The sequence below is a fragment of the Tupaia chinensis genome, unplaced genomic scaffold (assembly GCF_000334495.1).
Source record: "Tupaia chinensis unplaced genomic scaffold, TupChi_1.0 Scaffold138584_1, whole genome shotgun sequence".
Lineage (NCBI taxonomy): Eukaryota > Metazoa > Chordata > Mammalia > Scandentia > Tupaiidae > Tupaia > Tupaia belangeri.
The window spans coordinates 492,417-507,586 of record NW_006198478.1 but is presented as its reverse complement, the minus strand read 5'-3'; the positions used below and the strand labels follow the sequence as shown (position 1 = coordinate 507,586).

The 15,170-nt window shown below is 41.5% G+C and overlaps 1 protein-coding gene across 1 annotated transcript in view; it reads right to left on the bottom strand.

The window, feature by feature from the left end:
• The window catches only part of SUPT16H (SPT16 homolog, facilitates chromatin remodeling subunit), a 46,584-nt gene that overhangs the window by 28,030 nt on the left and 3,384 nt on the right, over positions 1-15,170 (bottom strand). Inside the window, exons 2-4 of the mRNA XM_006161421.3 lie at positions 2,577-2,669; positions 1,375-1,545; positions 326-478 (exon numbers count right to left, since the gene is read on the bottom strand). Of these exons, the coding sequence (XP_006161483.1) occupies positions 326-478; positions 1,375-1,545; positions 2,577-2,669 (417 nt within the window). The remainder of the gene's footprint in view (positions 1-325; positions 479-1,374; positions 1,546-2,576; positions 2,670-15,170) is intronic.

Here is a 15,170-nt window from a genome sequence, read left to right as displayed (position 1 = left end):
TCATATGCCACTTAAAATGTAAATTCCCTTCTCTAGGATAGTCAAAAAAGGAAAACAGGCAGGAAAGAAGAAAGCACATTTTATTTTTGGACAAGAAAATACTCTAAGTTCTATCTCTCAAGTGACTGATTGGATTAGCTCCTGAATACCCCATTTCCTGAATGGAAAGTGAAACTGGCATACTGCTCAGCCAAAGATGAAAAATGGAAATGTGAATGCATACACTAGCTTTCCAAAACAAATGTCCTACACTATGTGTTACATAAACCTGTCGAACTTTTGTTTTTTCAACCTTCAATTTGCTACTTTTTATTAGTATTCTTACTTTGTCAAAGCCTTCTTTATTGAGGCAGTCATTCCAGCTCTTCATGAACTCTCCAGGGAATTTGTCTTTACTGAACACTCCAATCTTCTTGCCATTCTTGCTTTCTTTAATGGCTTCAATCATTTTGTCAAAGCTGCTTTTATTACTTTCATTCTATCAGTGCCACAGGGAAAACAAGGGTCTGTTAATTAGTTTTAATTCTAGACATCTAAGTCCTACTAGTAATAGAGAGGAATATTCTAAACTCTGTAAAGAACAAATCCTACCATCATGCCAACCTACTTCTTTTTTTGTTTTAATTGTTATTTATTTAATTTTATTTATTCATTCATTTATTTTAATTTGAACAGAGGCAAGGGAGAAAGGAAACTGCCAGGTCCAGGCCTCGAACTGTGGTCGGCCATGTGGGAGTGTCCAGCACCTTAACCACAACGCCACCTGCTGGTCCCCATGCTAACCTACCTCTTCAGGGCAGACTATAACATACAGAAAGTTAACACAAAATTTCTTTGGATATCCACTTAAGTGAAAATGTCACAGCAAGACTATTCTTTTTCTTCGGCAACAGCTAAGAAATTCAAACACATAGGTGAACAATATTCAGAGAAAAAATTCTTATGCAGCAGCAGCACAAAAAAAAAAAAAAAAAAAAAAGATAAAAACTGGGAATAAGATGTCTAAGCTTCCTTAAGGATATTTAAGGTTATTAGGTACTCAAATGAAAAATTGACAGTGTCCTTGAGAATGGAAGAAAAAAATGTTCACTAGAATTTCATAATGTATTTGTTTTGCTGCAGAACTGACACAAGTATTGCTAACTCTTCTTCCTAACTATAAAGGTATGACAGAAATTTGTAATTACAACCAGAGCTAACTACAACTTTCCCATTCACATTCTTTAAAATACTGAGTTGCTGGGAAAGTCCACGATGTATTTTTTTCTGTTTCTCTATAAAAATGTGCCATGACTTTTCCAACAATAAAATACCCACAAGGCATTTATTTTCATCCTTTTAGACATTTACTAGACCTCCCCTAAGAGGCCTTACCTTTTCTCGTATTAGCAGTGTGATGGCAGGGGCTCCATTAGCATTCTCATTGCCCTTGGTGTTGGCTATCTGTTTCAAGAACTCCACTTTTTTCTTGCTGGCCATGAAGATGATTTTATCATCACAGAAGACCATGATAGTATCAGTTAGTTCATAACCAAAGAGCCATGTCTATGGGAAAAGACAAGTGCCGATACTATTTACAGATTTAAAAAACAAACAAACAAACTAATGGACTCGAAAAAAATACATTTTTTTTAGGACAATATAATTTTCTAGGCTATAACTCTGAAGTGACTGGACTATCTCCTGACTATCCCATTTCCTCAATGAAAAGTAAAATTGGCATAAATGAAATAAGGTTAGACAGGAGTTGAAATTTATCAGAACTGCACAACAGGTACATGGGGATTCAATATATCACCTACTTTTACATGTATGAACTATTCCACAGTTAAAAAAAATCAATTGTTTGGACAATTTGTTTATAGTAACTATATCATTGTTCAGTGGAACAAAACTACATAAAACAAGGGATAGAGTAATATCCTTGGGAAGGGTGCATTCTACCTCAAAAATTGCTGGCTGCCTACAAATATTCATCTCTCTTCTTTGGAAAAAAGACTTTTTTCTGGGGATCATTTTCCATCCTTTCTCACAGCGAAGTATGGCTATTATAGTAAATCTGTGTCAGTATGTTGTAAAGAGAAATAATATGTGAGTCTTCAAGCAAATCTTAAAAAGGGAATGCAGTCTCCCATTTTCTTCATCTCTTTTTTATATTTTTGCTTGGAATGCAGATGGAATGGCTAGAATTCTGATAGCCATATTATACCATGAGCATGAGGGAAAATATTCAGCAAAGGCCTGGTAATAGCCTGGGTCCCGGTAGACTATATGAAAGAAAAAAAATCTGTATGACCAACAATTATTTGTGATTTTCTGTTACAAGCAGTTAAACTGGTATTTGTTTATACATTTATCTTTTCCTAATATTTTAGCTCAGTGATAAACCCAACTGTACCATACATGATGATGGAAATATTCTCTATCTGCTTTGTCCCATATGGTAGCCACTACGGATTATTAGAAACATAGCTGGTAAAACTAAAGAATCAAAATTTTAACATGGCTGCCATACTGAATAGTGCAGTTAATGACTGAATGATGGCAAGGGCTAAAACTTGCTATAAACCTCTCACCTGTAAGGCAGTTGATTTGGCATAAACAATTTCTTCATCAACACCCACTGATACAACAATGGCATCAACGTTGGCATATTCATCTTCTCCTTTCTGAAAAGAGTGGGTAATTCGGTCACTTTCTTTTCACATCAGCAAAATAGGAATACAGACTTCAGTATTTATCCAGGATATGTATGTTTTCCTAATAGAAATTTAAGGTATATGTCTGGTTTATAATATCACCTTTTTTTTTTTTTAGTAATTATTTTTAACTTTATTTATTTATTTTAACTTGAGCAGAGAGAGACAGAGTAAGAAAGAGAGAGGGGGAGGGAAAGTCAGAAAGCAAGCCGCCAGGTCCGGGACTCAAACCGCAGCCAGCCATCTGAGAGTCCAGGGCCCCCAATCACCATGCCACCTGTCGGCACCACCACTACTGATTTAAAAAAAAATTATTTTACCTTTTTTTTTAGTTTTGCTATAGTGTTCACCAGAGAGAGAGACATTAAGACACAGAGTAAAAGTGAAAACTCCTTCTCAACCAAGGGAGGATGGTGCCACCACGATACCCTGCACAAGCATCCAGCTTGTTTTTCAAGCCACCAGATACAGGACTCATACCATGCAGTCGACCATGTGGATCCAGTTGCCCTAACCTCCACACCACCTGCTGGCCCTAGCAAGTCTTTATTAACAGCTTTATAGAGATAGCAATCATCCTCCATCTCCACCTGATTCTTTCTTAGCCCTAAACAAATACTAATCTGCCTCCATGGGTTTGTCTTTCTGGACATGAAATTTTTTTTTTAAATAATTATTTTATACAACTTTATTTATTTATTTATTTTCAATCTGGTCAGAAGGGAATAGAGAGAGAGAGAGAGAGAGAGAGAGAGAGAGAGCAAGAAAGCAAGCCTCCATGTCAGGGTCTTGAACTGCGGTCAGCCATGTGGGAGTCCAGCACCTTTCACCACCATACCACCTGCCGGCCCCAAAAATGTTGTTTCTTTTCCTTTTTTGTATACAACTTTATTTATTTATTTATTTTCAATCTGGTCAGAAGGGAATAGAGAGAGAGAGAGAGAGAGAGAGAGAGAGAGAGCAAGAAAGCAAGCCTCCATGTCAGGGTCTTGAACTGCGGTCAGCCATGTGGGAGTCCAGCACCTTTCACCACCATACCACCTGCCGGCCCCAAAAATGTTGTTTCTTTTCCTTTTTTGAAAAAATTTATGGGAACCAGCAGTTAGCGTAATGGCTATGTCACTGGACTCCCACGTAGTCGACCGCGGTTCGCGTCTCGGACACGGTGGCTTAAATCTCACGCCGGGCGCGTGTGCGTGCGTGCCCAAGATCCCGAGAGGAGAATGGAGGAGAAGGGATTGCGGTGTGACCATCCCCCCTGGGGGGTGATTTCTCGCTTTCTGTCTCTATGTCTCTGCCTGTCAGGCGACGCCCCCTATAGCGAAAACCCCCCAAAAAAAAAAAAAAAAAATTTCTTCCATGAGAAAGACAGCGAGCCAGAGAAAATCACTCCCAACAGGGAGTTGATCTACCACCAGTCTTCAGTCAACCCAAGAAACATGTCTGTCCAGTGTACTCAGAGAAGTCTCCAGACTTGAACTGTGAACCCTACCATTTGGGCTTGCCTTACAGTATTGAATTTCACTACTGTGTGATTGTATAGCCCCAATTCTGGACATTTCGTAGAATTGTCAAGTAATACATGGACTTTTATGTTTGGCTTGTTTAACATTTTATAGGTCCATCTGTGCTGTAGCATATATCAATACTTCATTCTTTTATTGCTGAATAATATTTCATTGTGTAGTCATACATTTCATCTATTCATCAGCCACCGGACATCTAGATTGCTTCACCTTTCGGCTATTATGAAAAATGCTGAACATTACTGATCATTTATGTACAAGATTTTGTGTGGCCATCTCTCTCTTGGGTATACACCTAGAAGAGGAAATTTTGGGTCATATGGCAACTCCTATATTTAACTTTCTGAGGAACCACGAGACTTTTTCTAAGCACTGTACTTTATGTTCCTAATAGAAATGTATAAGGGTTCTAATTTTTCTACATGCTAGCCAATACTTTTTGATTATAGCCATTTAATGGGTAAAATGAGAACCTCACTATATGTCTGATTTCTAATTCCCTAATGGCTAACAATGTTAAGCATCATTTCATGATTACTGGTGTGTACACCTTTTTAGAGCCATGCCTGTTCAGATCCTTTATAAGGTTATTTCCTTAGTACTGAGTTTTAAGAGTTCTTTATACATTCTAGATGTATAAGTTTCTTATCAGACATGATTCACAAATATTTTCTCCCATTCTTGGGTTATCCCTTCACTTTCTTGATGGTATCCTTTGAGGCATAAGTTTCTAATTTTGAAGAAGTATAATTTCTATTTTCTGGGGATTTTTGTGTCATATCTAAGAGCATTCTGTCAAAGCTAAGATCATGTGGACTCACTCTTAAGAGTTTCACAGTTTTAGGGGCCAGCTGATGGCACAATGGTTACCTCACTGGACTCTCAGAGAGTCGACTGCAGTTCAAGTCTTAGACCTGATGACTTAAAACTCCCAGCAGGTATGTGAGGCCATTTCCCTTGAGGGGGGTGATTTCTTGCTTTCTGTCTCTCTGGCAAATTCATATGCCCTATAGCAAAAATCTCTCAATAAAAAAGTTTCACACTTTTAGTTATTACATTTATTAGATCTAAGGTTCATTTTGAGTTAATGCTTATTGTATGGAATGACGAACAACTAAATTTTCATTCCTTTCCATGTGATCCTCAAGTTGTTGCAGTAAAAATTGTTGAAAAGACTATTTTAAAAATAATTATTTATTTTTATTTATTATTATTTTTAAAATTTGATCAAAGAGAAACAGAGAGAGGGACATTAAGGAAGAAGCCTGCCATGTCTAGGACTTGAACCACGATAGGCTGTGTAGGAACCTAGCACTTTCTCCATCATATAACCTGTTGGCCTGAAAAGACTTTTTTTTTCCTTTGGTCAGGGATTTTTGCTATAGGGTGCACGTGCTCTCTGGAGATAAAGTGAGAAATCACTCCCCAGGGGAATGGCCGCACTACAATCTCTTCTCCATTCTCATGGGATTTTGGGCACACATGTATTCACACCCAGCTTGAGTGCCAAGCTGCCAGGTCTGGGACTCAAACCACAGTCAGCCATGAGGGAGTCCAGAGCCTTAACCACTATGCCACCTGCTGGCTGGAAAGGCTATTCTTTAATCACTAAACTTATCCTGATATCTTTGTCAAAACCTAACTGATCATAGTCATGAGGGTTTCTTTTTAGACTCTTAATTCTAACCCATTGGCCTACATGTCTAACTTTATGCCAGTACCATGCTATTTTGATTACTGTAACTTTTATATTAAGATGTAAGTCCTCCAACAGTTAAATACCCTTGAATAGCTCTATAAAGCCAAAGGAGTGGTCATTCTGGTTTCCCTTATGAAGTCAAGAAAAACACCTACAGGCTCAGCTGTACGTGTCCAGGCAGTAGGGTGCTTACTTTGTGATACTAGAGCCACATGGGAAGGCCCTAGGTTTGGATCCTGAGTTGACCTGAAAACAAAAGAACATGCTCATGATCCTGGCTTGCTGGAAAGCCAGGGGAGGATCACAGAGTGGCAGACCCTGCCAAAGGTACCTGCTCCTCTCTTTTTCCACAAAATTAATCGAGGTTGACAAACTGATTTGAACCTACCTGCAGTAGGTTCCTAAAGATAAGATTGCTATTTATCAATAAATTTGCTGTGCATCATATCAAAGATTAGCTATTAATTACTTAGTACAGAGAGTACAACAGGCTTCAGAAGTACATAACCCAAATGGAAATTCTAGACAGTGAAGCCAATTATGACTTTAAATATTCAATTACAGAGCACAAGTTGCATATTTTCCAATTCTCTTTTAATCCTCTTGATTACATGAAGGATGTGTTTTGCTTTAAAATTTATTTATTTCTTCCACGAGCAAGAAGAAAAAGGAGGAAGCACCTAGGTCCCAATGCCATGATCCACCCTAGACTTCAGCCAGTCCTAATTGTGGGCACACAATGCACTAGGTATACTCTAGGAGGTCTCTGTACTTAACCTGGCAACCTTCCCATATTAAACCACCTCACATTTTACTGCTCAAATACTGTCCATCCCCAAGAATGTTAGATGGTAGTCTTTAATACTCGCTACAATTTTGTACATGCTTAATTATCTTTTTTTCATTATTTTTTTTTTACAATAATTACTTATTTAATTTTATTATTATTACTATTATTCAATTTGACCAGAGAAAGAAGAGGGCGAGAGGGAAAGTGAGAAACCAAGTCATCAGGTCCAGGACTTAACCATGGTCAGCCAGGTGAGAGTCCAGTGCCTTAACCGCCACACCACTTGCCGGCCTCTCATTACTTTCTAAAAAAACGTTTATTTATTTATCTATTTATCTGTTGTGATTTTCAGGCTGCCAGGTCCAGGACTTGAACTGTAGTTGGCCATATGAGTGTCTAGCACCTCAACCACCACACCACCTGCGGGCCCCAATATCTTTATTTTTTAACAGGTACTTTCTATTTTCAACAAGTGGCACAACTTACCATTTATAGTGAGATAAAGTATTATTTCTGAGTATATTTAGACTTAAAGAGGTCAACAGTTTTGGGGAAGACACAGAGAACGATGTGTAGTAAATGATTAAGCAGAGCTGAGGTAGCTATAACCTAAGTGACTGACAAGCACTCTCACTGGGAAGATACTGCTGAGAAGAGAACTCACTCATAGAACCCCAGAACTGAGGAGGCATCAAGTACTAGGGAAAAGGAAGAGGGTGTGTATACATGAGGGTGAGTTCAGGATTAATTAAAAGCAGACGGTGAGGTCCCCAAACTTAACAGATGGATCCCCAGTTCTCAGAAGCTCTGAGACAACTTCCAATCTCTCTGCAAAAGACTTTAGCCTTCTCTAGAAAAAGAATGGAGGGATTTAAATACTGATGGGAGAGTGGACACATGTGAAGTGGTGGTAAAGGAACTGGTTTCCGGGAACCAGTAGTTAGCGTAATGGCTATGTCGCTGGACTCCCATGTAGTCGACCGCGGTTCGCGTCTCGGACCCGGTGGCTTAAAACTCACGCCGGGTGTGTGTGCGTGCGTGCCCAAGATTCCGAGAGGAGAATGGAGGAGAAGGGATTGCGGCGTGACCATCCCCCCTGGGGGGTGATTTCTCGCTTTCTGTCTCTATGTCTCTCTCTGTCTGGCGAGCGCACGCGCCCTATAGCGAAAACCTCTCCAAAAAAAAAAAAAAAAGGAACTGGTTTCCCACGTGACCTTACTGAATGGAAAGGAATGTCAGGAAAAGAAAAGAAATAATCATTGATGAAATGGAGGGTAGAAAATGATAATATACAAGATCCCAGCACTAAAGAAAATGAGTTTGAGGGAACCAGCAGTTGGCCTAATGGCTATGTCGCTGGACTCTCATGTAGTTGACCGCGGTTCGCATCCCGGACCCGGTGGCTTAAAACTCACTCCGGGCGTGTGTGCGTGCGTGCCCAAGATCCTGAGAGGAGAATGGAGGAGAAGGGATTGCGGCGTGACCATCCCCCCTGGGGGGTGATTTCTTGCTTTCTGTCTATGTCTCTCTCTGTCTGGCGAGCGCATGCACCCTGTAGTGAAAACCTCTCAAAAAAAAAGAAAAAAAAGAAAATGAGTTTGGGATTAAAATGGCTCCCAGTTCCCAAGTCAATGCAAGAGAGGGAAAAAGATGCATGTAACACATTGCTGTATAAGTTTTACAGAGAATAGGCTATTACATATTGAAAAGAGAATCATGTTAGCCTTCGCAAAAGCATTAACAAAAGCCTGGGGGCCAGCAGGTGGAGCAGTGGTTAAGGCGCTGGACTCCCACATGGTCAACCATGGTTCGAGTACTGGACCTGGTGGCTTGAAACTCATGCCAGGCATGTGTGAGTTCATACTCAAAATCCTGGGGGCAGAAATGGAGGAGAAAGTATTGTGGCATGACTATCCCCTACAGGGAGGAATAATTTCTTGGTTTTTGTCTGTCTTTCCAGCAAGTGCATGTGTCCTACAGCAAAAAAAATCTCTATTTCGGGGCAAAAAACCCCCCCAAAACTCGTATTTAACTATATTATTAATAACCAGAGGGTCAGCAGATGGCATAACAGTACGTGGCTGGACTTTCACATGGCTGACTGCAGTTTGAGTCCCGGCCCTGGGGTTTGAAACTCATGCTGGGTGCATGTGCACCCAAGATCCCAGGAGGAGAAGGAAGGCAAAGAAACTGTGATGTGGCCATCCCCACTGGGAGGTGATTTCTCTGATTCTCAAGGAAGCACAACTGACCTGTGGCAAAACCTTCGCCCCAAACCCCAAACAAACAAAACAAGAACAGGCTAGCCCCATAGCCAAGTAGTTAAGGGAGCTGGACCCCATGTAGATGACCCTAAGATACCACATTAAGTATATGATAATATTCCAAAATTCTAAAATATCCAAGTCCTCTGATCCCGAGCGTTTTGAATAAGGGATACTCAACCTGCATTATTTGATTTAAGATAATTTCTAGGGCCAGCTAGTAGTGTGGTGGTTAAGGCAGTTGGATCCCATGTGGCCTACTGTGTGATATGGTTTGAGTCCAAGACCTGGTGGCTTGAAAAACATGCTGGTGCATGCATATGCGAGCCTTAACTCCCAAAAGGATGAAGAAATGGAAGAAAAGGGATTGTGATAGGATCCTGGGGGGTAGGAGATGCGCTCTCTCGTTTACTTTTTTCTCTCTTGGGCAAGTGCATGTGGCCTCTGGCAACTGCTCCCCATAGGGCACATACACTTGCTGGAGAGAGACAGAGAGGGAAGGTGGTAAATCACCCCCCCAGGTGGGATGGCCATGCTGCAATTCCTTCTTGTTCTCTTTCCTCTCAGGATTTGGGGCATACATGCACACATTCCTGGTGTGATTTTCAAGCTGCCAGGGTCTGGCACCTGAATCTTGATGGACCATGTGGGACTCCAGCATTTTAACTACCATGTACCTGTTGGTCCCTGGCAAAAATTTTTCAAAAATACTTCTAAAGTGATAAATAAAATGCTATTAATACAGGCTGCAGGGAAATCTATGAAAATAGTATCTGAGTAAGTTGAAGAAATAATGCAGATCAATGCCTATTCTTTGAACAAAAGTGTACTGACAAGGGACCAGCAGTTAGCGTAATGGCTATGTTGCTAAATTCCCATATAGTCAACCGCGGTTCAAGTTCTGGACCTGGTGGCTTAAAGTCACGCCAGGCGCATGTGTGTGCGTGCCCATCCCGCCTGGGGGTGATTTCTCATTTTCTGTCTCTCTGTCTCCCTGGTGAGTAAACGCGCCCTGTAGCAAAAACCTCTCTCTCAAAAAAAAAGTATACTGACAAGAGACCAGCAGATGGTGTAACGGTTACATCACTGCATCACTGGACTCCCACATAGTTGACTGCAGGTCAAGTCCTGGACCCAGTGGCTTAAAACTCACACTGGGTGCATGGTCCTGTGTGCCCCAAAATCCGGAGAATTGAGCAGTAGAAACTGTGGTGTGGTCATGCCCCCTTGAGGAGCGGTGATTTCACACACTCTGTCTCTCCAGCGAACACCTATGTCCTATTGCAAAAATCTCTCTAAAAAAAAAAGCATACAGCCACAAAAAAAGTCACTTATATAATACCATCCAAACTGTGACAATTCTGAGAACAAAAGGATGTGTCAATAATAATTTACATAGGGACAACAAGAGAATATTTCCAGGGAGGGCAGGACTTACTGTCACCATAATTAGAGTGTAGGTAGAAATCTCTTTAAACCAAAAGAGCTACATAAAATCTCAGAAATCAGTCACTACCCTTCACTGAATATTAAGAACCCTTCACTGGGGGTACCAGCAGGTGGCGTAATGCTACGTTGCTGGACTCCCATGTAGTCACCCGCAGTCCGAGTCCTGGACCTGGTGGCTTAAACTCCCGCTGGGCACGTGTGCGTGCGTGCCCAAGATCCCAAGAGAAGAATGGAGGAGAAGGGACTGTGGTGTGACCATTCCCCCAGGGGGTGATTTCTCGCTTTCAGACTCTCTCTCTGTCTTTTGGGTGAGCACGCGTGCCCTATAGCAAAAATCCTCTCCAAAAAAAAAAAAAAGAAAAGAAAGAACCCTTCGCTGAACATTAAGAACTGGCATGAGAATTAGTAGTAGGGATAAGGACCAGCAGTTAGCGTAATGGCTATGTCACTGGACTCCCATGTGGTCAACCGCGGTTTGCGTACTGGACCCGGTGGCTTAAAATTCACGCCGGGCATGTGTGTGTGCATGCCCAGGATCCCAAGAGGTGCATGAAGGAGAAGGGATTGCAGCATGGCCATCCCCCAGGGGGTGATTTCTCGCTTTCAGACTCTCTCTCTGTCTTTTGGGTGAGCACGCGTGCCCTATAGCAAAAATCCTCTCCAAAAAAAAAAAATTAGTAGGGACAAAAATAAAAACACAACGGGCTGGCAGATGGCATGGTAGTTAAGGGTGCTGGACTCCCCCATGGCTAACCATGGTTCGAGTCCCGGACCTCATGGCTTGTTTTCACACTTTACCCCCCCCCACTCTGTCTCTCTGTTCAAATTTAAATAAATAAATAAATAAAGTTAAATAATTCTTAAAAAAAATAAAAAAAAAACCACAAAAAGTAGACAACTAAACTATAAAAGTTGAGTAAGCAAGAATATAAAAATCCTAATCTGTCTGTCCGGCATTAACTTCCATATAGCCCCCTCCTCTTCACTTAAGAGACCACCATATTTTTCTCTGTTCTCCCCACTCCCTTGCCCCACCACAAAGAAAAGGGAGCTATAAAAAACTGAGATGGCTAGAAGCAATTCGTTGTTTTGCTAAAATATGGGAATTGCCAATATTTTTTAAAAGCCTTCATGTACCAGCTCCAGAGCTAGAGGTTAAGGAAGCTGGATCTCACATGGCCTACTGGGGTTGAAAATCTGGCTCTGGTGGCTTGAAAAACATGTTAGGAACATGTGCATGCCCCAAATCCTAACAGAATGAAAAAATGGAGGATTGCGGCATGACCAAAACCCATCAGAAGGAGCTTTCTTCTTACTCTGGTGAGCTCACATAATCTCTGGCAATTAAAACAACAAAAGAAAACCTTTCAGAGTGACAAAACATAGCTGCCTAGTCTTAGGAAAACCTAGTACAAGAAACAAAGCCATCATAAAAATCAGCGAAGAGCCAGAAAGCAGCACTCAAGAGAAGCACTGATGCTTATTTGTTACTGTTTCTTTCACTGGCCAAAAGTTCTTTTTGGGGTCAGCCACCCACCACTCAGTTGGCATAGAGTCACATGAATGAATGCACCAAATCAATATTACTTTTTTTGGCCAGCACTTGGTAAGACAAAGAGAGACAGAAGAGGAGGAGGAAAGGGAAGTCCCCACTCCCCCAAGGGACAAGGTCATGCTGCAATCCCTTCTCCACCCTGTCAAAATTTTGGGCAGGCATGCACACACACCTGGCATGTTTTTTTAGTCGCTGGGGCCAAGATTCAATGGCACAATCAGCTACATGTAATCAGATTCTCTTAACCACGAGTATTCCTTATGAAAACAGCTGCTGTGCTGACTATTTTAGGGAATTCTTAAGAATAAAAGGCAGATAAATAAAGCCAAGGTCCATTTAGTAGGCTGTTCTAATAGGAAGGTCTTATGAAGATTTGTAAGTATGCTTGAATATTGTACCCTTCAGCACACAAATAAGATGGAACCTTGGGATGGTGGTTAAACTCTTGCTTCCCTCAGTGAGCAGCATCAGTTACAGCATCTGATTAAAAATAATCACCATCAGGGCCAGTCAGGTGGCACAGTGGTTAAGGCAGCTGGAACTCACATGGCCAACTAGATGTTTTGAGTCCCGCAACCACGCGTGGGGCATGCTGAGCATATGTGAGTGTGAGTGTACCCAAAATCCTGAGAGGAAAGTGAAGGAGAAGGTTCTGCAGCATGGTCATCCCTCCTAAGGGTTGCTTCTCACCCCCCACCTCACACACACACTGGGCAAATACATGCACTCTGTAGCAAATTAAAAAAAAATAGTAGCAATCACAATCATGAAATGATTGAGAATCCTTAAGTGTAAGAGGACAGAGAAGTCTATGTATCACTTCTATTTATTTTTTGGACAGGTTTTTGCTACAGGGCGACCCAGAGACAGAAAGCGAGAAATCACCCCCCAAGGAGGGATGGCCTCGCCACTGTCCCTTCTCCTTCATTCTCCTCTCGGGATCTTGGGCATGCAGGCACATATCCCCAGCATGAGTTTAAGCTACCGGGTCCAGGACTCAAACTACGGTTGACTACATGGGAGTCCAACATAGCCATTATGCCGACTGTCGGTCCCCATATTCCACTTCTATGACACACTTATCACTTGGGATTTTTTCTTCTTTTTTTTTCTTTTGGAGAGATTTTTGTTATAGGGTGTATGTGCTTGCCCGAAAGACAGAGACAAAGCAAGAAATCACTATCTCTCTCTGGGGGGGCGGGGGGGGAGGGGTGGCCACGCTACAATCCTTTCTCCTCCATTTTTCCTATTGGGATTTTGGGCATGCACATGCATTCCCAGAGTGTTTCATGCCTCAAGCCCCTACGTCAGGACTTGAACCGCAGTTGGTCATGTGGGAGTCTAGCGACACAAACATTGTACCATCTGTTGATCCTACTACCTGGGATTTTCTAATGCAGAAATTTTCTTTCCTTTTCTCTTTTTTTTTTGGAGAGATTTTCACTATAGGGCGCGTGCGCTCGCTAGAGACATAGAGACAGAAAGCGAGAAATCACCCCCCAGGGGGGATGGTCACGCCGCAATCCCTTCTCCTCCAGACTCCTCTCAAGATCCTGGGCACGCACGCACACACGCCCAGCGTGAGTTTTAAGCCACTGGGTCCAGGATGCGAAACACGGTCGACTATGTGGGAGTCCAGCGACATAGCCATTACGCTAACTGCTGGCTCCCTAATGCAGAAATTTTCTAAGACAGGTACTGTAATCCCTTCCTATTCTAACAGTTCTAAATTACAAAAATAAGGCTCAGACCAAAGGTCTGTTTGGACTAGATTCAAAAATCCAAGAGTCAAAACAGTAGTAAATTCTAGCCAATTGGAAGATCTTTTTTTTCCTTAAAAAAAAAAAAAAGAATTATTTAACTATATTTATGTATTCTCAATTTGACTAGAGAGGGACAGAGAGAGAGAAAGAGAAAGTGAGAAAGCAAGCCGCCAGGTTCGGAACTCGAATCACAACTGGCCATGTGGAAGTCCAGCACCCTTAACTGCCATGCTGCCTGCCTGCCCATGGAGACCTATTTTTGACTAAACTCATTTTCTCATCTTTAAAATGATTATCATTTACTTGATATTATGATTGCTTTTCGAGCATGTTATTAAAATTATAATTAAGAAATAATGTATTTTATTTGCAATAGTCTCAAAATTTTTACCTCATCCATTCAACTTACTGATAGGTTAGGCTAGCTCCTTTTATTACTTTTTTTAAAAATAAAAGGTAGATTATTAGATTTCTACAATTCTATGTATTTGAAAAATAGCCATCATAGTTCTCAAAGGCTGATCAAGAAGCCACCAGACGGTGTAGCAGTTACATCACTGGACTCTCAAGTGGCCAACTGCAGTTTGAGTCTCAGACCTGGGGGCTTGAAAATCACACTAGGCGCATGAGTGCGCATGTGCCCAAGATCTTGAGAGGAGAATGGAGAAGGGACTGTGGTGTGGCTATCTTCCCTGGGTGGTAATTTCTAATTTTCCCTCACCCTAACCCCACCAGGAATCTACTTGCCCTAAGGCAAAACCTCTTTAAAAAAAAAAAAAAAAAAAGAGGGACCAGCAGTTAGCATAATACTAGGTTCCTGGACTCCCATGTAGTCGACCACAGTTCGAGTCCCAGAACTGGTGGCTTAAACTCACACAACGTGCGTGTGCGTGCATGTCCAACATCCCAGGAAGAGAATGGAGGAGAAGGGACTGTGGTGTGGCTATCTTCCCTGGGTGGTAATTTCTAATTTTCCCTCACCCTAACCCCACCAGGAATCTACTTGCCCTAAGGCAAAACCTCTTTAAAAAAAAAAAAAAAAAGAATATTAAAAACTAAAAAGTGGTATGGAGCTCAAGTCAGGTGGCTGGCTTGCTTTCTCACTTTTCCTCTTTCTCTCACTTTGTCCCTTTCTGGTCAAATTATTCATTCATTCATTCATTCATTCATAAAGAATTTAAACAATTCTTTTAAAAAAAAAAAAAGATAGGAGCTGCCAGCACAAGGCTTGGGACTTTCACAGTTCTTATATTATTATAACTTCATGTTACTGTTATTTCAACACACCAGTTTTCTTTTTAGAAATATATTATTTTGAGAGGTTTTCGCTATAGGGCACATGTACTCGCCAGAAAGGCAGACAAAAACCAAGAAATCACTCCCCGGGGGGGAGGGGGGGTGGACATGCCACAGTCCATTCTTCCC